Genomic DNA, 26,099 nt, shown 5'->3' on the forward strand with positions numbered 1-26,099 from the left:
CTGACAGAGAAAAACTGATATGTTGTGTGTAGCCATTAACCCGTAACAGTGGTTCATAGATAGCTTGCACGGAACGGCGTCTGGCTCACTCATACGAACGATTGGACTAAAATACAGCGGCAACTTCTTAACTTTTTTTGTATATTATGTCCTTTTTCTCCTGTCCTCTTCTTTATCTTTGCATTTCATCCCTTTTCTTCTCCCGTTCTTCTTTCCCGTCATCACCACCATCACCACTTTCTTCATCACATCCTTTGCTTACCACCCTTTTTTATACTTTTCTTTCTCTCGCTTTCTCCTTATGTGGTGGCATGTAGAGTAGATGTGTTTAGCCAAGCCCACCTCTGCACCTTTACCTGTATGCTGTCACCTGTGAAGGGTGAACCTGTGTAGGGTGTGTTAAGGTGCAAGGGAAGGCGTAGTGCAGTGAATGGGAGGGACACAGCTACTTTAGGCCAAGGGAAGTTAGTTTAAAGGTGTGGGTCACGAGAGGTGGAGGAGGAGGAGGAGGAGGAGCAGACAAAAGAAAAAAAACACGCATGCAGGAAACGAGTATAGATATGATGTAAGGAGAGAGAGAGAGAGAGAGAGATACACAAAGCAATACAAATTAGGAAGGAAATGTCAACAAGAATCAAATTATGGAATGGGTTAAGTAGTGGCCTTGAACTCTCTCTCTCTCTCTCTCTCTCTCTCTCTCTCTCTCTCTCTCTCTCTCGGGTGTGGGTGTCGGTGGTGTGGGCAGCTGATGTGTCTTACCTGCTTAGTTAGGTGTGACTCATGTGGGTGTGTTGTGGGCTGCTTGTGGGCCTACCGGAGGAGGAGGAGGAGGAGGAGGAGGAGGCGGAGGCAAAAAGGAAAGTGATAGACAGGAAAGGTATAAAAATAGAAATGTCAGTAGAATATTCGAATGTGAAGAGTGAGTGGAATTGAAAAGAAAGACAGGAGGAGGAGGAGGAGGAGGAAGAGGAGGAGGAGGAGGAGGAGTCAAGAAAGAAAGTTATAAAAAAAGAAATGTTAGTCGGATATCAAATGTGAAGCGTGAGTAGAATTGATAAGGAAAAGAAAAACAGGAGGAGGAGGCGTGAAAATGAGTAAAAGAAGATAAAAAGGATGAAGAAGGACAGACAGACAGAAGGAAGAAGAGGAGACGGTGATGAGGGACAGGAGGAGGAGGGACAAGGGAGTGGGATGAGTCATATAACATTGCAGGATTCCTTTACACACACACACACACACACACACACACACACACACACACACACACACACACACACACACACACATACACTCTCTCTCTCTCTCTCTCTCTCTCTCTCTCTCTCTCTCTCTCTCTCTCTCTCTCTCTCTCTCTCTCTCTCTCTCTCTCTCTCTCTCTCTCTCCGGAAACACACTCACCACCACCACCACAACCACCACCACCATCACCACCACTACCACGTGTCTCACCACTACCACCACCGCCACTACCGCCCACTCACTCCCTCTCTCCCTCCCTCTCCCTCCCACTCCCATCCTCAAGCTCAGTGGTGGTTTAGAGGCGGTGGTGAGAGGTGTGTGTGTCGTGTTCTCCTCCTCGGTTCACGGTGGCGGTGTTGCGTCACCACCACCACCATCATCATCATCATCATCATCATTGCTTTGACGTATCTGCTTTCCATCCCCTTTTTTTCTATTCTTTTGTCCCTTTTTTTTTACCATTGCGTCTTATTCCTCCTTCGTGTCATCACCATCATCACCACCACCATCACCACCACTGCGTTATCATATCTTTTGCTTCCCACCTCCTTTTTCTTCTTTCTTTTTGTCCTTTTCTTTATATTTGTATCTTATCTCCTTTGTTTTCTCTTTCCTCCTTTCTGTCATCACCACCCCCTCCATCACCACCACCACCCTCATCACCACCACTGCGTTAACGTATCTTTTGCTTCCCATCCCCTTTTTCTTCTTTTTTTTGTCCTTTTCCTAATATTTGCATCATATCTCTTTATTGCTCTTTCCTCCTTCCTTTCATCACCACCCCCTCCACCACCACCCTCATCATCACCACTGCGTTATCTATCTTTTGCTTCCTATCCCCCTTTTTCTTCTTTTGTCGTTTTCTTTATATATACATCTTATCTCCTTTGTTATCTCTTTCCTCCTTTCTGTCATCACCATCATCACCACCACCACCACTGCGTTATCATATCTTTTGCTTCCCATCCCCCTTTTTCTTCTTTTCTTTTGTCCTTTTCTTTATATTTGCATCTTATCTCCTTTGTTATCTCTTTCCTCCTTTCTGTCATCACCATCATCACCACCACCACCACTGCGTTATCTATCTTTTGCTTCCCATCCTCTTTTTTCTTCTTTTCTCCCTTCCTTTTCTTTACCTTTACATTTTATTTATTTTATTTTCTCCTTCCTGCTTGTCATCATTACCATCAGCATCACCATCACTTGTCACTCTCACCTCTGCGTTATCATATTTTTTTGCTTCCCACCCCCTTCTTTTTCTTTTGTTTTGTTACCTTCGCATATTATCTCTTTTGTTTTGTCTTTCCTCTTCCTGTCATCATCATCATTATCTTCACTTCCCTCACCACATCCTCTGCTTGCCACCCTTTATCTTGTATCTTGTCCTCTTCCTTTCCTCCCTTTCTACTTTTTTATCTTTTTTGGTTTCTCTATTTTTTCTTTCCAGTCATCATCATCATTACCACTATCCTTATCACCCATTTTCTCTTCCTTTCTCTTCCTCTTCTACTTATCTTCTTCCCTCTTCTTCTTTTCCTTTCTATCTCTCCACTCACCATCACCATCATCACCACCACCATCACCACCCTCATCACCTCCACTGTGCTGACATAACCTTCGCCCCTTCCTCTCCCCCTTCACCTTTATCTTTCTCTTCTCCCTCCCTTCCACTTATCTTTTTCTCCTACTTTTTTTTCTCAGTTTCCTTTTCTTTAATTTCACAATCGCTCATTACCACCAATTAGCTTTTCCTCTCTTCTTTATTTTATTTCTCTATTTCTCTCCTTATTTCTTTCTCTCTCTCTCTCTCTCTCTCTCTCTCTCTCTCTCTCTCTCTCTCTCTCTCTCTCTCTCTCTCTCTCTCTCTCTCTCTCTCTCTCTCTCTCTCTCTCTCTCTCTCTCTCTCTCTCTCTCTCTCTCTCTCTCTCTCTCTCTCTCTCTCTCTCTCTCTCTCTCTCTCTCTCTCTCTCTCTCTCTCTCTCTCTCTCTCTCTCTCTCTCTCTCTCTCTCTCTCTCTCTCTCTCTCTCTCTCTCTCTCTCTCTCTCTCTCTCTCTCTCTCTCTCTCTCTCTCTCTCTCTCTCTCTCTCTCTCTCTCTCTCTCTCTCTCTCTCTCTCTCTCTCTCTCTCTCTCTCTCCCCATTCCACCCCTCCCTTATTTCTTCCTTTTCCATCTCTTAACTTTCGTCACCGTCATCGTATTAGCATATTACTTACGTCTCTCATCCTCTTCCTCTCCTCTCTCCCTCTCCCTCTCCCTCTCCTCTCTCCCTCTCCCTCTCTCCCTCCCTGTCCCTAATCTCTTACTCATCCTGACGTCACTCTCTCCCTTTCCCGCCTGTGCAGCATCACCCTCGCCTCCTCCCATCGTCTCCGTCGTACCCTCTCATTCTTTCTTTCTCTCTTTCTCTCCCTCGGTCACTTTTTGTCCTATCCTAAACACGCTGTCCTGATTTTTTTGCCTCTGCTTCATTCATGGTTTCTTCTGCTCTTTTACTGTTTCTTTTTTTTTTTCTTCGTCTTCTTCATTCAGAGTTTCTTCTTCTCTTCTTCATTCACTCCTCTGCTTTCAATACACCATTTTTTTCATCTCTCCTTCACTCATTCTCTCTTTTATTTCCATTTATATTCATCTTCTTAATTCACACTTCCTCCTTCTCTCTTCCTTTCCTTCTCCTCGTCCTCCTCCTCCCTCCTCTTCAGTTACTCCGTTTTTCCTCCTCTCCCTCATTTATACATTCGGTCTCTCCTTCATTCTTCTTCCTTTTTACCCTTTCCTTCTTTCTTCGTCTCCCTATTTCACGCTTTCTGTCTTTCTCCATCCTTGCCATCCTTTCTTTCCCTCTTCCTCTCCTTCATTCGCCCTTTCCTTCCTCCTCACCCTTTCTCCCTCAACCTTGCCCACCTTTGGCTTATCGGGTGACCTTTCTCCTTTCGTGTTTCTCCCTTCGTGTTTGTTTCTCCGTTTTTCCCTCACCCTCGTTTTATGTCCATTGCCTCACTCACCCTTCTCGACCTCTTTCTGTTAACGTGTATACTTGCCCATCCTAGTCCCATCACCTCGTCCTCATGTCACCCTAAACATCACTCATCACTCCACCCTTTTCTTTGCTTCTTTATGCTTCTCTTCCTTCACCCTTTCTTTCTCCGCATGTCCTCTTTCCATCACCTTATGTTGCCCTAAACTTTATAAATCTGTATAGGTGTTTTACGTATCACTGTCCCCTTTCTCCGTGCTCTGATCTTTTTCACTTTTCCTTCCCTCCACGACCTCTTTTCCTTCACCCTCTTATCATCTTCACCTTAACGAATCGCTGCACCTTTTCTCTGTGTCATTATCTTTCTCTTCTCTCATCTTTCCCTTCCCTCCACGACCTCATTTCCTTCACCCTCTTATCACCTTCACCTTAACGAATCGCTGCACCTTTTCTCTGTGTCATTATCTTTCTCTTCACTCATCTTTTCCTTCCCTCCACGACCTCTTTTCCTTCACCCTCTTATCACCTTCACCTTAACGAATCGCTGCACCTTTTCTCTGTGTCATTATCTTTCTCTTCACTCATCTTTTCCTTCCCTCCACGACCTCATTTCCTTCACCCTCCTTTCACCTTTACCTTAACGAATCACTACACCTTTTCTGTGTGTCATCATCTTTCTCTTCACTCATCTTTTCCTTTTCTCCACGACCTCATTTCCTTCACCCTCTTATCACCTTCACCTTAACGAATCGCTGCACCTTTTCTCTGTGTCATTATCTTTCTCTACACTTATTTTTTCCTTCCCTCCACGACCTCTTTTCCTTCACCCTCATACCATCACCACCCAAGTTACCATCTCTTATTCGGAGGGTGTAACATATATCCACCCTGTCCCTCCCTATACTCTTACTCCTCCCTTCACCCTTTCTCGGTTTCAGTATCCCTTCATTTACTCACTTTTACTCCTTTCACTCACCTATCATCACCACCATCACCCAGTAACTCACCACATGTAGATAAAAAAGAGTGTGTGTAGGTGTCTATGGGTGTGTGAGTGGAGGTGTGTGTGGGTGAGTGTGTCAGTAGCACCCCATTACAAGTACATTCACCCACCCATCACCTTGTTACAACAGCTCCCTTGTCACTTGCTTATTATAACGAAGTGTAGGTTTGTGTGGACGTGTGTGAGGGGGGGGGGGGGGCTATATCGCAAGCACCCCATTAGATTGATTAGAAGTACGCTCACTAACCGATCAATCCATTATCACTTCACCCCTTGTACCTCACCCATCATAAGCAAATGTAGGTGTGTGTGGAGGTGTCTATAGAGGAGGTGGGTATATTGCAAGCACCCCATTAGATTGATTAGAAGTACACTCACTCATCCATCATCACCATTACCCCCTCCCTTTAGTACCTCGCCCATTACACCCCCATTACCAACTCTTCCCTGTCCCATCATAGCCCAGTGCGTGTATGGGTGAGTGGAGCTGTGTGAGGGCCTGAGGGGAAGGAGGGTATATCAAAACCCATTACCCACCCATCGCCCCCATTATCAACTTGTCCCTGTCCCTCGCCTATCATAGCCCCGTGCGCGTGTGGGTGTGTCGCCTGTGCAGCCCCTCGGGCGGGCAAGGAAGGCAGGCAGGTTGATATGGGTGGCCGGGGCGGGGTGGTGCTGCGCCGGCGTGCGGGGGGCGGGGACGTGGGCGGGGAGGTCACCAAGCCTCCGCCCAGACCCAAGTCCAGAGACTACTCGAGGCCGTGGCGCAGGTAAGGGTCTGGTCACACCTGGAGGACTGCTTTTACCTTGCCGTGGATTAGTCACCTTTACACCTGGCGTTACCGTACTCTTGGTGATGTTTACCTGGATATTTTATTGTTCACCACTATCATCATCATCATTTCTGTCTTACTTTCTGGGTCTGGGCACACCTGGAGGACGCTTTTACCTTGCCGTTGATTTGAGTTATCCTTACACCTTATCTATTCTTAATTAATGATGTTTAATCTACCTGGATGTTTTAATGTTCACAACTATCATCATCAGTATCTTAGCCTTCTGGGTCTGGGCACACCTGGCGTATTGTTTTTACCTCACCGTGGATTAGTTACCTTTACACCTGGTTTGTTATCTTACTCTTAATGATGTTTAGCTTATTGGGATGTTTCATTGTTCTTACCACGATCATCATCATCATTACTATCGTACCCTTCATCACTGTCTTATCTCCACCACAATCATAACCCCTTATATTACACCGGAAACCAATTACCTAGGTTAGTCAATGCTCACCTGAAGTTAACCTATTTAAAGCGCCCAATTAAAGGTGGTAGATAATAGTCTGGACACCTTAATTACCTGTATTTTGAGGAGTATCACCTTTATTTAAGTCACCTATACCTTACCTGTATGAAGCATGTAATTAAAGGTGAGAAGGCAATGATCTCCACCTTACCTCTTTCCCTCCCTTCTTCTCCTCCTCCCTTCCTCTAACTTCTCCTTACCCTTTTATCACCCTTACCTCTTCCTCCTCCTATAGTTATTTTTTAGAGCTCACCGTTTGATTTAATTCGTCTGAAGTTTACTTACAAAAACCGTGCATGTAACGATGATTCAGTAATAATCTGTTGTCCAACCTGTACCTTACCTATAGCTTTCTTTTTGAGATTATCTTTATTGTTATAAATTACCTGTAGAAAATGAGCATTCAAAGGTGATAAGTAATTCCGGACACCTTTATTTTAACATCAGCTACCTGTGGTGCTTTTTGGAGATCACCTTTTTTTATTCCACTCACCTGAGGTCCACATGTGGAAAACGTGCATTTAAATGGGGATAAAGTAACACCTTTATCTTATCGTTAGTTACCTTGTTTATTAGATATCCGTTCCTAACCTGAGGTGAAGAAAATGATTTAAAAGTGATAATCTTAGCCTTGACTTGGTTCCATTAAACTATTCGCGAAAAAAGCCACGACATTGCAGGTGGAAAATAGTACCCATAATTGATTCGTCCTTAAAGCTTCGGCTGCATAAAAAATCGCTTATGACTTCCTGCTTAAAGTCTGCAGTTCCTGAATGGCCGCACTTCCTGAACGAACAGTGGCAAGAGTGACGACAGGAGAAATATCAGTGTCCTCAAAGAACGGAGACAACATTCCTTCACGTCACGTTCCTCTCGGTTCCTTCAGTGCACGGATCCAACTTCCGTAAACAAAAGCAGCTTCTCGATCGTATTTCCATCCTTACGCCAGATTTTTTTAAGCGTAGTATGAGAATTTATTAACCGTTATGTGGCTAGCCTGGCTTTTTAACTACATTTTTGTGACGGAGTTAGGTAGAAGTGTTGGACTTTCGGGGTTTAGTCCACATATTACAAACTCAGTCGTAAAAAGTGATATAAAAAATCAACAAAGCCAATTAACCACGCCTTAAAAACGGATCACAAAAGACAAATCAGACGCATTATTGTTGATGAAGACTAATACGACGTAAAAAAATCAAGCGTTAATCAAAGAACGAAGATAACGACACCCCTTTACATTACGTTCGTCTAGATTCTCACAGTGCAAACTTTTACTCCTTTCGTAAAATCAACTTTATAACAATCATATTTACTTAAAGAATGAAGATACACAAAATTCCTTTACGTGAAGTTCCTCTAGGCTCACTTATTACTCGATCTTTATTACCCACAAAACAAAGCATGAAAAATTGACTCTTTAAAAGACGAAAATACACCACATTTCTTTACGCTTCGTTCCTCTAGATGCGCTCACTGCACGGATGTTTTTATGCACTTTAATAAAATGTACTTCATAAGAATCGTATTTCCTCAAAGAACGGAGACACGCAGCATTCCGCTACGTCGCACTGCTTTACGTCACGTTGCCCTCGATTCGTCCAAGTGCATCAGTTTTACTACTTTATGCATCAATAGTACAACGCATGTCTCACTTTACATCAAATTCCTTTGCATTACGTTAGATTTCTTTGCATCACAATAACTTGATTACATCAACATCTTTAACTCGACGACGTAATTCCCTTTATATACGTTTACGTTACGTCAGAACCTTTTTATTTTGCATCATAACCTGGTTATTTTATCTTAGAATCCATCACACTTTTTACTAACCCATTGATTTACATCAGCACAGGGGCGTTTCTAGGGTTCAAAAACATTCGGGGCTAAGAGAAAACATCAGAGGCTGAAGTTTACAGTGAGCGAAAAAAAATGTGGGGGGACCTGTTTGCGTTCACCACCATGCATCTAAGATAAACACATACAGCTACTCTCCCAGATTGCACAGTAAACTTCAGACTGCTCAAACTACTGGTATATGGCTTGAAAATGTAATCTTTAGTATGAACTTTACTATTATTTTTTGGAGACGAGGGCACGGGCCCTGGGGGTGAAAAAATGTTCGGGGCCAGAGTCAAAACATTCGGGGCTCAACCTCCGAAAGCCCAAGGCTAACGACGCCACTGCATGAGCACCCTTTGCACTACATCTGAATCCCTTACTTGAGATCAGAATTTCTTGCTGTACAAGAAATCCCTTTATTCATCTTAATTAAGAAACCCATAAATTTACATCATAACCCTTTACATCAAAACCCTTTGCACTTCATCTGAATCCTTTACTCGATATCAGAATTTAGAACCCTCTACTCGATATCAGAACCCTTTACTCTACATCAGAACCCTTTACAGAACGTTGTCATTTAATTTAATTTAATTTTATTTAATTTAAATCAGAATCCTTTTCTCTTCATAGAGGCATACATTTTTATCAAGACACTTAACACTACATCAGAACCTTTTAATTTACATCAGAATCCTTTTCTCTTCTTCTTAAAGGCACAAATTTTTATCAAGACACTTACACTACATCAGAACCTTTTAATTCACATCAGAATCCTTTTCTCTTCTTCATAAAGGCACAAATTTTTATCAGAACCCTTTGCTCTACATCAGAACCCTTCACCCGACACCACAACCTTTTACTCAACAACAGATCCTTTATGTTTACTCGTTCCCGTGGTCTTGGTTCTCGATAGTGCGTGGAGGCGTCTAGGAAACCACCAGTAAGGCCACGGATAGGACCTTGAGACTACGGTATGTGGCGAGAGAGAGAGAGAGAGAGAGAGAGAGAGAGAGAGAGAGAGAGAGCATTCTTTTGTCATCTGTTTCCTCCATCCTCTATTATTATCCCTCTTCCTTCTACTGTTATTCTTTTTTTCTTCATCTCCATTTTTTTCCTTCCCTTCCTCCTCAATCTTCCTCATCCTCTTCTCGTGTTCTTATTCTCTCTTATTTTTCTTGTTCTTATCTTCCTCTTCCGTCTTCCTGCACCTACTGAGAGAGAGAGAGAGAGAGAGAGAGAGAGAGAGAGAGAGAGAGAGAGAGAGAGAGAGACCTTGCGTAGGGGGCGGAACTGTTCATATGCGTAGAGGCGGGGGGCGGTGCTAGCGGTGGTGGTGGTGATGGCGGCTGTGGTGGTGGTGGTGGTGATGGCTGAGAGGCGAAGGACGAGCCCGACGAGGAGGCCCCACAGTCATATAGGGACAGTCCTCGGTGCCGGGTGTGAGTGGCTGACTGGCTGGGTGACTGGCGGCGTGGTTTGGGTGACTGGCTGATTATCTTCGCTCCTACTCGTATTCTGCTGCTGTTGGTGATTATCATGAGTGTTTTACTGTTTGGGTTGAAGAAAGTTATCCATGGGTACGCTTATTTGTGTTGTTTTTAGGTGTTCTTTTATGGGTGGTTTCTGATTGTGTTACTTTTTTTGCCCCTTTTTGTTTGTGTGTCAGACGTTAATTTATCAAGAATTATCCGCTTGTTGAATTGTGTTTGTTCTTTTGTGTTGTTTGTGTTGAAAAAGTTATCTATTCATTTACTTCGTTTTTAGGTGATATTATATGATTGTGTTTTTTTATTATTTTTTTTCTTTTAAGTTTGTTTCAATCGTTATCAAGAATGACCTATGTGTTGAATTGCGTTTTTTTTTCAATAAGTAATGAATGGAAACGAAAGCAGAGAGAGGTGAGGGAAGAGAGGGTAAGGAATGCAGGTGACGTATAAGAGGGAAGAAAGATTAAAGAGGGAGGGAAAGGAAGGAGAGGTGAAGTGAGAGAGAGAGAAAGGAAGAAAGTCAAGGAAATAAAGGGAACGGATAAGAAGGAATGTAAGGGGAAGAAAGGGAAGAGAAAGGAGAGGAAATAAAGTGTGTGAAATTATAACAGGAAGATGATGCCAGGTAGACTGGAAATGAGGGAAGAGCTAAAGGAAGAAAAAAAAAGACGAGGGAAACAAAAAGGGCAGGGAAAGAAGTAAGGAGTAAGGAGAGGTGAGGTGAGGTGAGGCAAGGCAGTGAGTGATGCAGATGATGAACAATTCCCAGAAGTCTTACTCATCTCAAGGCCATTTCTGGTGCTTGTGTGTGATTCATGCGAGTTCGCCTTGACTCTGTGATGCCTTGTTCTGCTGCGGGTGGGGCAAAACAACAGCTGTGGCCCAGTGACTAAGTGCAGGTAGTTGATTTGGTGCGTTTTCCTTGAGCTAGTAATTGGTGTGAGAGAAATGGTTATGATCAGATGTGTTGCTGGTGATTATTCTTTGGCTGACGTACTGCCACATTCTGTTCTATATTTCTGGTTGGGTCTTGTCACTGCTGAAATATTCTGGGGTGTACAATACTTTCTCGCACGGTCGTATTCCTGATGTCATCACTTATTGGTAACTCAAAAAACAACGGCGGCTTCTAAACCACATTTCGCTTTCTTTGCGTTCCACTACTTCGCTTCCGTACACGCGCATATTATTGATAACAGAAAAGTAATATGTTGGACGTAGCCATTAATCTCTGAAACAGGTTAAACTGGTTGTACGGAACGGGGCTTGGCATACTGATTTTGTAGGAAGTTTGGAACTGTTATGAGGTGAACGGAAGAAATGGAATGGTTTAGGAAGGAAGGCTTTTTATTATGGGTATTTTTGTTTTGTACTTTGGCTGAAATAATTAGGATGCATTCACTGGGTTTTGAGATGAATTATTGATATGTTGTGTCGTGGTAAGTGAAATACCCTGGCATTATTTTTCCTTATCAATGCAGCAAATTCGTGACTAACCTAAATATCTTTCTTGGTTCTTTCCTCTTTTAATCTTATATTCATTATTTATGTGGATCTATTTTTCATATCAGTGCATCTGTATCGCATCTCCTTTAGAAGTACACATATATAGCCTCAAATGCCATTATAACACCCTCCACAACACACAATTCACAATGTTTACAGGCCAACACGTAAGCCATCACAATACCATAGTCAACCCATATTAGAGCAACCAGAGAGAACGGGCCCCTTGCCACCCCCTATCATGTGCTGCTCTCTGGTGAGGAGCGGCAGAAACATGACCCATAACACACCTCTCAGCTGTCTCCGCCTTGCCCCAAGTGGTAATGGAGAGAGAGAGAGAGAGAGAGAGAGAGAGAGAGAGAATGTTCATTGTGTGGTATTTGCTATCATGAGACGCCTACTATCATCATGAATCGTTTTGTCCTTTTTTCAGAGAGAGAGAGAGAGAGAGAGAGAGATGCAGGGGATATACCTTTAATTATGCAGTAGTGATGAATTTAATATGAATGAAATACGAAATCTCTACACACACACACACACACACACACACACACACACACACACACACACATACATACGTCCATACATACAAACAAGCACGCATACATCATACATTTTTTTTTTTTTTACAACAAAGGAGGCAGCTCAAGGGCACACAAAACAAGAAAACAATAATAAAAAAAAAGCCCGCTACTCGCTGCTCCTAAAAAAGAAACAAAAGAGGTGGCCGAAAACAAGATCAAATACATACACATTTTCATATTTTAATTTTCCTCACTGTTTCTCCTTTGTCTTCATTATCATACCTATTAATTAATATAGTGATGGACGCCGCCCTGAGAGAGAGAGAGAGAGAGAGAGAGAGAGAGCAAGGAAGTCAAGGTTATTTTCACCGCGACGCGCCCTTATCCCGACGTCTTTTTTTGTGTTGAGAGCGTCTTCAGAGAGAGAGAGAGAGAGAGCGCATATTTCCTTGCCTCTTGTCTCTTCTCCGTTTCATCTTACCACCACGATGAAAAAATCTCGAGGAATGCAATACTTATCATGCTTAAGAACCTCTCTCTCTCTCTCTCTCTCTCTCTCTCTCTCTCTCTCTCTCTCTCTCTCGTGTCTAGGCATTGGGCACGTGTGGAAATAGTTACTTCTTCCTCTTTTCCTTTCCTCCCTCTTACTTTCCTTCCATTATCTTCACTCACTTCCTTTCATATCTTTCTTCTCTTCCTTACTCTGCCATTTCCACTCCCTCATCTTCCTTCTTTTGTCGTGTTCCCTTCTTACTTCTATTTATTCATTTCCTTCCTTTTCTTTCCTTTCTTCATTTTTCTCTTTTCTCTCTTTGCCTTACCTTGTCCCTCTCTCCTTTCTCCATCCCTTTCATTCCTCCTTTTCTTATACTTTCCCTCCCATCCTCCTTCGCGCTTCTCCTTTCCTTCATTTTCCTTCCTCTTACATGCGCCTCTCCTTCCTTTTCTTTCTTTCCTCATTCCCTCTTCACCTTCATTCTTCCTTTTCCTTCTTTTATCATTCTCTTCCTCTCCTTTCTCTTCATTGTCTCCTTTCCCTTCCTTTCTCTTCTTTCCCTCCTCTCCCTTCCTTTCTTCTTTGTGCTCTTACACCCTCCCTTCCCTTCTTTCCTTGCTCTTCTCTCGTTCCCTTCTTTTTCTCATTTTTCTTTCCCTTTCTTTCGTTCCCTTATACCTTCCCTCTCTTTTTCACTCTCCTCCCCTTCATTTCCCTCAGTTTCTTCCTCTCGTTTTCTCTCACTCTTCTTTCTCTCTCGTACCCTTAAATTTTCCCTTCCTTTTTCACTCTCTTCCTTCACTTCCTTTCTCTCCCTTACTTCTCTCCATTTTAAAAGCGCCCCGCCCCTCCAAGGTACCCACTCCACCTCACCCCACCTCAGTACACACCTCCCTCTCTCTCCGTCTCTCTCTCCCTCTCAGTCATACCATCACCTCCCACGCGCAAGGAGGTGTCAGCGCTTGCGTCGTGCAGTGATCGCTGAAAAAGACGAAATATTACCGTTAAAACCTCGCTACATTATGTTATTCTACACACACACACACACACACACACACACACACACACACACACACACACACACACACGTTTGCATAATCAGGCTAATCCGTGAAGTGATATCAAGGTTTCGTTTTGTATATCGTTTTTATTTTTTGTGTGACTCGTGTTTGATATCTGGAGAAAGCAACGGAGTGTGTGTGTGTGTGTGTGTGTGTGTGTGTGTGTGTGTGTATGAGAGTGTGTGTGCCCATTTACAGGGGATCTTCATGTGACAGAGAATTTAGTGTTTGTTTGAATTCACGTCTTGTAAACGCCTCGCTAGACCAGGTTGTGGGAAGGTAACTGCTTAATTAGTTCATTGTGCCCGCATCTCTCTCTCTCTCTCTCTCTCTCTCTCTCTCTCTCTCTCTCTCTCTCTCTCTCTCTCTCTCTCTCTCTCTCTCTCTCTCTCTCGGTATCTTCTCTCCGTGCTTCCTCCCTCCCCTCCCTCCCTCTCCCTTACGTTCCTTAAACCCATTACGTCTTTTTCTCCCCTCTACCTTTCCTCCACGCTTCCTTTCCTCCCCGTCTCTCTCTCTCTCTCTCTCTCTCTCTCTCTCTCTCTCTCTCTCTCTCTCTCTCTCTCTCTCTCCAATGGCGTGGGTTGTATCTTCATCTTACTCAATCACGACTCCTTTTTTTATTCTTTCCCTTCCTTTTTTTTTCTTCTCTTTCCTCCTTTTCGCTTTCCCCTCTCCCGTTGTCTTTCTTTTCTTCTCTTACCCGCTTAATTTCCTTTGTCATTCCTCTGCCTCTTCCCTCCCCTTCCCTCTCCCTCCCTTACCTTCTCTTTCCTCCATCTTGCCCTCTTCCTTTCCCCCTTCTTTCTCTCCCCTCCTCTTCCCTTTCTTTTCCCCTCTTCCCTTTTCCTCCTATCCCTTTTATTCCCCTTCCTTCTCCTCACCTTTCCTTTCCGCTTTCTTTTCAACTATTCCTGATTCCCTCTATTCTTAACATTCTCCATCTTTTTTCTTTCTCCTCTCCTCCTCTGTTTTCCTCTTTCCCCTTCTCCTCTATTTCTCTCCTTTCCCCTCTCTTCTTCCCATCATCTTCACCTCTCTCCTACTCCAATCACCTCTTCTTTTTCTTTCCCCTCCACCTCCCCTTTCGTAACCACTTAAAGACTTTCCCCTCCCCTTCTGTCTCCCCTCCCCCCCCTTCCGTGGCCAATTAGAATTTTCCCCCTTCCTTCTCTTTCTCCCTCCCTCTTCTCTCTCCCCTCTCGTGACAAATCAGGGCAGACCCATCTCCTTGTATTACTCTCCCTCTTCACTTCCCTTCCCCTCCTCTTCCCTTCTAACCTCCTATCCCATCTCCTTGTACTCTCCCTAACCCCTCCCTTCCCTTCTCTTAACCTTCCCTCTCCTCCCGTCTCTCCCCTCTCCCTCCTCCTCCTCCTCCTCCTCCTACTCCACCTCCTCCTCCTCCTCTCTGCCGTCCCCTCGTGGGCAATCAAAGGCTTAATGCACAAAAACCAGGATGTGAGCGTCATGTTGGGCTTGAATACAGGTGTTTCGTGATTTAGATTTACAGTTATTGCTCCAGAAAGTCATGGGTGAAAGGGTTCGAGTTATCAGTTCCTCGCGAAAGACATGAAGAAAAGCGCGATTGGCTGTCGCTGTTATGAAAGGTTCAGTGCTAGAGTAGGTACAACGAAAGGCGAAATTGCTTGATCCGCATACCTAATATATACCTGAATTAATCTATTTCCAAACCAATACCAAGACCAGGACCAAGCATTTCATCCGTCCTTGTATCCGTTCTATCAATAACCGTAAGAAAAAACTTAGATCCGTATTCTATGACGCTTCTGCCTTTCACATCAGCTATTTCCAAAGGTCGAAAAGGAGATCATCGCCTTCTAATGAGTGTTTTTGTAGGTTCATGGTACAAAGGAATGATCGAACTCCCAGATGGGTCATGAAACTACCTCTGCAAATGCCCAAAACTCCTACGAAAGCCTTGACAAATATATGTGCTTGGGCTCCGAAACGCTTAAGAATATGGCCCTGAGGTTGCTGATATGTAGAAGACAGCACTGTACTATCTTATCACACTACCTCATGAACCTAAACACATCCTTTCTTGTACGTTAACTCTACCCTTCTATCCCCTTACAAGTGTCTGTGTGTATAGGATGAAAGTAACAAGACGTAAGCCACAGTACGACCCTTTTATTGACGCTCGGGCAATAAAAAGGTGTTAAGTCACAAGGGGTATCACGTAAGACTCATAAACCTGTCACTTGGAAAGGCCGAGGTATTTGTTCTGGGGTTACGGCGCCTGTTATTGCGTTCTCTTACCAGGTGAGAGGTTGTGTTGGAATGGGAGCGTACGGTAACTAGAGTGCAAAGGAGATAAGAGGACAAAGACGGTGAGTATAGCGAAGTTACTAGAGAAGGAGACTGATAGGTGACAGAAGAGAGGATATATAATAGAAAGACAAAGGGAGATATGTTGAAGTGGAGAGGGTAACTTGAATATTGGAGGATAGGAGATGGACAGAGCGGATGTTTAGGGAAGTTACTAAGCAAGAAGATGGAAATATTACTGGAAATTGTAGATGTAGGGAAAAATAGCGTTGAAATGGAGGGTTGCTTGAGTACAGGGGAATAAAAGACGGACAGAGAGGATTAGTATAAGGAAGTTAATGACAGGGAAACGCTTAAAGTGGAGATGTTGAGAAAGGGAAAGATTGTGTTGAAATGAGAGAGTTAGTTAAGTTGATAAAGGGGCGTAAAGAAAAGATAATTATATGGCAGCTAATAGGCACGAAGAGAAAGAGGAACGTAATGGTGTAGGGAAAGGGGATAGCATGAGAGGCTAAATAAGGAGAGGAGAGCCAGAAAAAAATATAAAGACAGGAGGCGTGTTAAGTGAAAGGGAGGGAAACAACAGTAAAGTGGAAAAAGAGGGTGCGATGAAAAACGGGAAGCTTAGAGAGAAAAAAACAAACATTATAAGGTATCAGAGAGAGAGAGAGAGAGAAGCCAGTGAGTGCGGATATTGGTGGCATCCTAGAGAGAGAGAGAGAGAGAGAGAGCGTGTGTATATATGTGTGTGTGTGTGTGTGTGTGTGGACCCAACTTACCCGTTTATGCGTGCGTCACTGTCCACGTGTGTGTTTGTGTGTGTGTGTGTGTGTATCGTTCAGTAGCTGGCAGTAGTTGACGCGTCGTGTTGCACCGTTCCTGCGTCTTTTCCCGCCGTATCAACAGCCTTGTCTTCGCGCCACGACCAAGTGACTATCAAGACGCCCCGCGATAGCACGGCGGTATCGCGTCACTGAACTGATACAAGCGCAAAGATTGGCGGCGTGAAGCTCAGTGATAGACGAGACGGTTAGCGGGGCGTGTGACAAGAAACTCAAGAGGCGAACGTTCAGTAATACACGCTGTTGTGACATAGTGCTGACATAATGGAGTTGTGTTGTCCAGTGAAAGAGGACATGCGCTTATGGTGGTAACATCTTGCGTTGAGTCTGCCAGAGGTTCTTACGTGTGACACACTGCTGACAGAAAGAGATCGAGTGTTGTCCTATGAATAACATGCGCTTATCGTGGTAATATCTTGCTTTATGCCTGCCAGAGGTTCTTGCGTATCAAAGCAGACTAATAAATGCAAGACTTAACTACAGAAACGCAACTAGAAGCGACAGCCAGGTCTAAGTCTATTAACTTAACAGTGACAAAGGAGAAGGAGAAGCATACGAGCCAATATAACAAAGCGATAACAAAAGAAGCAGTATGATGTGCTGAGGAAGTAGGAGGAAGAGAAGTGATTGTCACTGAGGATTTACTTAGTGCAACATTGGCATTGGAGGATGAACAATTTGAACATATGAATCAACATGACAAGACGATAACAGGAGATAAAAAGAAAGAAGTGGAAAAAAACCCCATGAAATATCAGTGTGGAAAGAATAACTAACACGAGTCAAAACCATGAGACACTAACTTCAGGAAAAGGAGAAAGAAGGAAAGACGACGGACCAAACAACAGCATCGCGCACTCAGGTTGACGTCCCCCTCAAGGATGCCACAACTGGGCTTCATGCTGGCGCTGATCCTGGGCGTGGGGGTGAAGGGCGCGCACGGGGAGCCCAGCGGCGGCCACGTCCTGCCCTTCATGGTGACCGTGGGCCTGGGCGCGCTGTTCCTCCTCGTTACTTCGCTGATATCCGCCAGGCGACGCAGAAGGGGGACTAAAGAAGACATCCAGACGGAAATTCTTAAGGGAGAGGATATGGCTGTCCTTTCTCCCTCTCCCAAGTCCATAGATGCCTCTCCCTCGATCAACTCCGGCAGGGGACGCAGACGGGAGAGCAAAGAAGATAGTCAGACGGATATTCACAAAGGGGAAGATATAGCAGTCGTTTCTACCCCTCCCAAGTCCATTATACCTTCTTCCCAGCCCACAAGCTCCCCTCCGCCGCTCACTTCCTCCAAGCGACGCAGAAGGGAAAAGAGAGACGCCAGACAGACGGATATTCTCAAGGGGGAGGATAAGATTGTGCTGTCTACCTCGCCCACTGACTCTTCTCCCAAGCCACCTGAAGTTACTGAATCCTCTTCCTCAGACTCTTCCCCTCCGCCCATAGACCCTTCCCCCTCTCCCTTCAGCATAGTCCCTTCTCCCCAGCCCACAGTCTCTTCTCCCCAGCCTACATTCCCCTCCCCCCCTCCCCCCTCTCCCCCTCCCGTAGACCACATAACACCAAAGGAAGAAAACCAGACAGAAATAACACCAGAAGAGTCCATGAAAAAGCTCCCTCTTTCGTCCCAGCCCACAGACACTTCTTCCCCACCCACAGACACTTCTTCCCCACCCACAGACACTTCTTCCCCACCCACAGACACTTCTTCCCCACCCACAGACACTTCTTCCCCACCCACAGACACTTCTTCCCCACCCACAGACACTTCTTCCCCACCCACAGACCCGTCTTCCCCACCCACCGACCCATCTTCCCCCCCCACACACTTCTTCCCCACCCACAGACACTTCTCCCCCACTCACAGACCCTTCTTCCCCACCCACAGACCCTTCTCCCCCACTCAGAGACACTTCTCCCCCACCTACAGACACCCACACCACTCCCTTACCCACAGACTCCTCTCACCCTCCCACAGACAACTCTCCTCCACCCACAGACACCTCTAACCCACCCACAGACACCTCTAACCCACCCACAGACACCTCTAACCCACCCACAGACACCTCTAACCCACCCACAGACACCTCTAACCCACCCACAGACACCTCTAACCCACCCATTGACCCTTCTCCCTCTCCCAAAGACACCTCTAACCCACCTACCGATCCCTCTTCCCCTCCCAAAGACACCTCTAACTCACCTACCGACACCTCTTCCCCTCTCAAAGACACCTCTAACTCACCTACCTACCCCTCTTCCCCTCCCAAAGACTCCTCTAACCTACCTACAGACACTTCTCACCCTCCCACAGACACTTCTCACCCTCCCCCAGGCACTTCTCACCCTTACACAGATATCACCTCCTCCCCCACGAACCCTCCCTCATCCTCAAACCCCGTAAGTCCACCCGAAGACCCCGAGACGCCGCACAACTTCCCTCAGACGGATGATAACACCGGCGGCGATTGCAAGTCTTCTTCTTCAGCCCCGCCCGAAAACTGCAACCCCGCGCCGCCAGACACCGCGTCCCCGCCCCAAAACGCCGTAGAACCCGCGACTTTAAGGTGTTGGGGAGAAAGTGTTTTTTTGGGGGTGAATTAAGGGTTTGAGGAAGGATTTAAAGGTGATATACGTCGTTGTGCGAGGTAATATATGGCCATGCGTGAGTGTTGCGAGTCGGAGAGGAGTGTTGTGGACGTCCTGGAAAGGGTTCAAATTCTACTCTATTCAAGATCATGATTGGTTAAGTTATTGTAGTTTTATAGATGTTTAAGTGTTTATATTGATTTGTGAGTGTTGTGAACGGCGAGCGTTGTAGAAGTGGTTCGTGTGGGTGTTTGTGATTGTTATGAACGGAAATACGATGCAATGAGCGTTATAAAAGTGATTCAATCTGTCCTTTCCGGTTACGGTTGGTTGTTGTTGCACTGTTGATGGTGGGAGGTCGTGAGTGTTATGAACGAGATTACGGTGTGGTGAGCGTTGTAGAAGTGGTTCAAATTGTACTTTCCTAATGGTTACGATTGGTTGTTTTTACCGTTATGGGTGGTTCTGGGGTCTATGTGGGTGTGCGTTAGTGTTATGAATGGGTGAATTTGGTTGGAGATAATAGAGGTGGTTTAATGCATATTCAGTAACTATTCAATGCTATGGCTAGGTTTTCTTTTACCTTGACTTCCTACTTCTTCTGTTTGCTAGGAATATTTAACAGAAAGTTGTTAGAGCTGGGTTTTCATTTAGGCTTACTTATAGATGTTTATTAGCCATACACCAACGGATAAGGTACAGGAGGATGTTGTATATAGGCTATCTTGCTCATCTGTGCTGTTTGAGTTAATGATGAATACAAGTGTTCCGTAAAGGTGATTAATTCTGTGCAGGTGTGAAAATAATTGCTGGTGTGGGAATCGCATATGTGTAGAATTCTATTTTTTTTTTTAATCTATAATATTGTTTTTTGATACCTTTTTTTTTCCTCTCTCTCTCTCTCTCTCTCTCTCTCTCTCTCTCTCTCTCTCTCTCTCTCTCTCTCTCTCTCTCTCTCTCTCTCTCTCTCTCTCTCTCTCTCTCTCTCTCTCTCTCTCTCTCTCTCTCTCACACAGTCCTTCCATTCTTTTCTTCCTCCCTCTCCCTCTTTACATCTCTTTACATCCTATTAACCGTGTCTCTCCTCCCTCCACAACCACACTAAGCTCCCTCCCTTCCTCTCACTCCCTCCTTTCCTCCCTCTCTCCTCCCTCCCGCCGCCACGCTAACCACGCCTCTTCTCCACAGCCACAGTAAGCTGGTCGGCGATGACGTGACGCCCACCAAAGACAAGAAGGAACCTCCCGCCGGTGCTCCCGAGTCCCCGCAGAACAAGGTAATGTGCTCACGGAGAGATGGAGGGACAGACACACACACAGACATAGAGACAGACACACACATAGACATAGAGACAGACACACAGACACAGGTAAACAAAATAATGTGCTTACGGATAGATGGATGAACAAACACAAACATACAGACAGACACACAGACAGACAGACAAACAAACACCGGTAAACAAGATAATGTGCTCACGGAGAGACAGATGGATATACACAAACAGACAGACAGACACACAGCCAGGTAAGCAAGGTAATGTGCTCATGAAAAGACAGTTGGATAGACAAACAAACAGACAGACAGGTGATGGGCGTACATGCAGACCTACAGACTGGCAGATGAACAAACTGACAGGTAGACAGACACATAGGAGAAGAGAGGCAAGCAGGCTAACAGACAGACAGACAGACAGGTAGATGAACGTACAGGCGGACACATAAACAGAAAGGTAGATGAATAGATAGACAGGCAGATAAGCAGCCAAACAGATAGGCAGTCAGACAGAGAAATAAACACACTGACAGATAGGGAAATCAGTGAAACAGTCATTCATGCAGAATCAGACAGACAGACAGACAGATAGATAGAGAGACTAAGAGGCACTACGGATGGACAAACACAGACAAAAGAACAGATAGATACGGATAAACACAAATGTAAACACAAGCAAATGCACACACACACACACACACACACACACACACACACACACACACACACACCGCTCCGATAGCTCAGTGGTTAAAGCTCTGCGCTGCCAGGTTTCGCGGCCTGGCAGGCGGAGATTCGACCCCGCTCAGGCAGGGATTTTTCCGCTGACAAAGAGCTGTTACTGTCCCCTCTTTAGCAAGGGGAATGGTGTGTGTGTGGTGTGTGGAGGTCCTCCAGCTCGTCATCATGCCGCGGTGGCTCAAACACACACACACACACACATACACACACACACACACACACACACACACACACACACACACACACACACACATGCAGATAGAAAGGAAAAAAAGATAGACAGACAGGCACACACACATTCAGATGTAGATAATGTACATATTTTACAGATTATTTAATTTCTTGATTGTTTTGCTTCATTTTATTCAGAAATCTTGTATATAGTAATCAGTTTGTCATCCACATAATTATAATAGCATTAATTCTTTCTTAAAATACTATTGAGTATACCTTGATTGGATATTTCTGAAAATTTATCTTTCATCTGATTAATGAGGAACCTAAGCCACACAAAAGCGAAACATTAATTACATGCCATGCCATACAGACTATATTAATATGTGCCTTATTAATCTGTTTTAATTGTGATTTTGAATTGCCAATTTAAATTTACTGCAAGAAAAACAGAATAGTAAAACTGATTAACAATTATTTATGGAGTGCATCAGCCTGCGCCATGATTCTGTACATACAGCAGTTCCCACGCACCAGGAATGCCTGCGGTGCCTAGCGTGCATAGAGCCACCAAAACATGTTACTCTGTGGTGTGGGGGATCCCTCAGTGATTCCCTCCACAGCTCACCTAATCAACTAACATTCTCTCACCCCTTTGTGTTAATATATCTTACCTGCACCTTCCTGTCCCTTGGTTTTTGCATGATTTTTTTATATATAGTTTTGTTCATGATTTCAATTTTTTTTTATCGGTTAATGTTTAATGTATATAACACATCCACTGTATAGGATTTCCCATTCTACTTTCTCTCTTGTGTTTTTTTCTCTCTCTCTCTCTCTCTCTCTCTCTCTCTCTCTCTCTCTCTCTCTCTCTCTCTCTCTCTCTCTCTCTCTCTCTCTCTCTCTCTCTCTCTCTCTCTCTCTCTCTCTCTCTCTCTCTCTCTCTCTCTCTCTCTCTCTCTCTCTCTCTCTCTCTCTCTCTCTCTCTCTCTCTCTCTCTCTCTCTCTCTCTCTCTCTCTCTCTCTCTCTCTCTCTCTCTCTCTCTCTCTCTCTCTCTCTCTCTCTCTCTCTCTCTCTCTCTCTCTCTCTCTCTCTCTCTCTCTCTCACACACACACACACACACACACACACACACACACACACACACATATGGATGCCTCCCTCTGCCTGAAGTCAACCCACTCAGTGCCTGGACATTGCCTGCAACTCTCCCATCTCCTCCCCACTCAGTAACTCAAGGCAGTGCAGTGAAGGGAGAAGCTCCTCTCTCCCCTCGCTGGTGCCAATCTCTTAGTGTCCCCCTTCTTCCCCTCCTCTTGGTAATGTTGGAAGAGACAACAAGCGGGGTTGCTGGTGGGGGAGGGTGTTATCTCTCTGGTCTCTCTTTCTTATGGTCTGCGTTACTAAGGAAGGAAATCTTTTGTATGATATAGGAGGCAGGCCTCGGGCAAAACAAAATTATAACAAGATTCCCTTAACATAAAGCTCCCTCAGTAAGAAGACAGAGCAACATACCAAATGAAGGATCTATTTTATTTCTTGATCCCCTTTAGATTAATGTTAAGTCATGAGAAGAAGAAAACACAAAAGAAGGAAGATGTTTTTTGCCTTCTCTCCATATTTAGTGTTAGAGGAACGTTTGATCTTTCTCTTTTGGATTGGTAATCTTCACAGGAGTTTTATGTTTTGCGAGTTATTTCTTACATAACTCTTGGCCTGCCTTCTCTTATCGTTTAAAAAGACTGTTTCTTTTTACTAGCATGTGAAAGTAATAAGTTGTGTTGATAAAGCTCTCAAGGTCAAATATTAAATGACCAGATAATTTTCATGATCAGAAGGTATTTCAAAGGAGAGTTTCAAGGTTTTCTTTTTAGCAGTATTGTGCCTGAGCCTGTTGTCCCTTCCCCAAAAAGCATTTATTTAGTAATGTGTCAAGAGTAAGTGTAGGAAGCCAGCACCTTGTAGGCACTTGATACGGCACTCATTGTGTGTGTTTCCCCAAAGTGTTTGTGCCAAAAATATTCCCTTCTTTGTTGTTACTAAGTCTAGGATGATATATTTGCATGTCAACCCTTTTAGTGGAGTGATGAATATATCTGTCATGCTGTGAAGGATGTGATATGAAGTTTTCTCGTTAATAGTGAGAAGTGCTTACCATATCAACACAGTAAGTTGTTGTTTTACATCTCTACTCCAAATTGTAATTCTTGAATGTTATGTTAGATGGTTTCTAAATAATATGTGAAGGAAATATTACACAATGGCTAGAACTTCTTTTGGGCCTTTGGCTGAATGTAATGTTTTCTAAATGAGCACTTGTAGAGCAAGAACTTACTGTAGTAGCTGCACAGCGAAGGCGTGTGTTGTGTTGGCAACAGCCATGCCTTAGGGTTGTAGGGGCTTTGTAGTGGCAACAGATGTAGCACAGTAGTCATAGAGGCAGCAGAAGGAGCAAGCTTGCAGCAACATCATCAACAGCAGCATCAAGAGCAGCAGGAGTGACATGCCTTACCCTCCTCACAGCCCACCCCGTCCACCTCCTCCCCCGCACCCCCTCCACGAGAGGAGAGGTCAGCCCCTGAGGGCACCAGCAGCCCCAGCCCCCGCCCCAGCGACACCGCAGAGCGCAAGTCCCTCTCGGCCCGGCCCACATCAGCCCCGCCTGATGGGTATATGACAGCCAGTGAGGTACGGCACGCTTGGTGTGCTCCAAGGGAGAGGGAGAATGGTGACCCACATGCTGGCTGCTTACAGGGGAAGCTTATAAATTCCTATGTTGAACAGAATTTCATAGCAGAAACTCATATAGAAGTATAATCACCTTTGTTGTTATTTGAACTCCTATATGTTTTTTTATGAACAAAATGATATTTGTTAGTGTTTACTTTTTCAGTAAGTACACATGATAAGCAGTCATCAAGATTGTATGGAGAGCTGTTAGCCATGTTATTAAAGTAACTTTTCCTGAGGTACATATGCTTTTTCTACAGTTGTAAAGGGAAGTTAATGACGAATATGAAGAGCATTGAAATAGTACAGTTAGCAGTAAAGAAACTTCTGCGTTCATCATTTTGTGTTGAATGTAGGGATTAGTTGCAATGCAATGTAAGTTTACTTTTGTTTGTGTTACTTTCACGTCAGCATTTCTTATGCAAGTTTTGCTTAATGTGTTACTGTTTGTGTTGCCAGTGGGGACCCTCCTCTCCCTCTCCCTTGGTATAGATATCAGGGAGGTCAGTTGTAGTGTTACCAGAACCACCAGAGTGTAGGGAAGTGTTTCTCAAAGAGTTGTATTTGGCTCAGTGTGTTGGTGTTGGTGTGTCACCCAAGAAAGAGTTGCAGGCACTGGTGAACTTTGTACATACCTGGAGGGTAACGGTGAATGTTTCCCTTATGTTTGATGACATGGGCAGTTTTTTTTATGATGATTTCTGACAGCCCTGGTTATTATATGAGTTGCTCTTTCACTCTTTCTGTGGACTGTGTTTGGCTGTCTCTCATTCTACCAGCATTTCTTTTTACACCAGTCTAAAACCAAGCATAATTAATGATTTAACTCAATATAGTTTCATGGTCTACCAATAATCCGTTTTACAAGTGGGATTGGTTATAATTGGTGCTGAGAAAAGATTAATGGTCCTTTGCCATAAACTTTCTAATAGGTGGGAGTGTCTTTGACATATTGTGGATGAGGAATTACTAATAACTGGAAATAATATAACAAGGACTAAAACGACAAAGCCATTTACACTGTGGAAAGGGATGACTAGAAATACGAGATGATAGCACACCCTTAGCCTCAGAGCATTGTTGGCCCTTGCTTTAGTGATGTTTGCCTCTGTAATTTTTTACTGAACACTATAATTCTACTTTTAGTATATCCTCTTCTCCATGTATTCATCTTGAGATATGAGAACAAAGCAAATACTGAAATGAAATTTATCATCACTAGAGAACAGTTAGCAAGACCATAACATCAAGTCACCACCACAAATAAAGACTCACTCAGATTACCCCATCAGGTGCAGGAACTCTTGAAGCGACAGGAACTCAAGTTTGAGGAGAAGCTTCTTCGTGTGGAGCTCTCAGCTGGGGAGAAAGAGAAGAAACTACAGCAAACCATGAAGGACGAACAGAAGGAGCTGCAGAACCTGGGGAGCTCTGTCACAGAGCTCACCCAGTCCAGGGATGCCCTGCTGAAGATGGTGGGGCAGTACAAGGGCATGTTGGCCTCCCTGGTGTCAGAGAAGGAGAAGGAAAAGAAGGCATCCGAGGATAAGATCGCCGCACTGCAGGCAGAGAGGGATCAGGCGCTGGAGGACTTGGCTAATGTGGAGGTGGCCTTCTCGGATGTCCACAGGTATTGGCTGGTTCTCTCCCTGCTCAGGCTTTTTTCTCTAATGTTTGTAAGTGTAGGCTTGCTCTCTCTCTTTGTTTGAGCTCACCTTTTGGATGCTCACAGGTATTACCTGCCTCTCTCTCTCTGCTCAGGCTCTGTTCTCTGATTTGTGTAAGTGTAGGCTTGTTTCTTCTTGTCTGAGCTCACTTCTTGGATGTTCACAGGTGTTTGTTACTTTATGTCTCTTTGTTTGTGGCCACTTCTCTGATGTTTATACGTGTAGGCTCATTCTCTCTCCTTGTCTGGGCTCACTTCTTGGACATCCACAGCCATCATCACTCCCACTCCCTATCTGCGTTTGCTTTCTCTGATTTCTATTGACTTTTGGTTAGGGATGTACCGA

At 44.4% G+C, this 26,099-nt stretch overlaps 1 protein-coding gene and 1 long non-coding RNA gene across 20 annotated transcripts in view; one reads left to right on the top strand and one right to left on the bottom strand.

Annotated features, from left to right (window-relative positions):
* LOC126997928 (transforming acidic coiled-coil-containing protein 3-like) overlaps positions 1-25,717 on the top strand; it is a gene marked incomplete at its 3' end in the record, with an annotated part of 146,070 nt that extends 120,353 nt beyond the window's left edge. For 14 of the 18 annotated variants that reach the window (XM_050859159.1, XM_050859161.1, XM_050859162.1 and 11 more), the window contains 3 exon segments: positions 20,354-20,441; positions 23,881-24,045; positions 25,380-25,717. In XM_050859159.1, the coding sequence (XP_050715116.1) occupies positions 20,354-20,441; positions 23,881-24,045; positions 25,380-25,717 (591 nt within the window). 18 annotated transcript variants of the gene reach the window in all.
* LOC126997931 (uncharacterized) lies at positions 3,738-5,867 on the bottom strand. Of its 2 annotated transcripts, none has more exons than XR_007752507.1 (2): positions 5,029-5,867; positions 3,738-4,820 (listed from the first exon to the last, which is right to left on the bottom strand). It is a non-coding gene; the product is annotated as an uncharacterized LOC126997931 (long non-coding RNA). The 2 variants fall into 2 exon arrangements; XR_007752506.1 differs by having other exon boundaries at positions 3,738-4,924.
* Positions 25,718-26,099: the final 382 nt, after the last annotated feature.

This window comes from Eriocheir sinensis, chromosome 13, assembly GCF_024679095.1.
Source record: "Eriocheir sinensis breed Jianghai 21 chromosome 13, ASM2467909v1, whole genome shotgun sequence".
Taxonomy (NCBI): Eukaryota; Metazoa; Arthropoda; class Malacostraca; order Decapoda; family Varunidae; genus Eriocheir; species Eriocheir sinensis.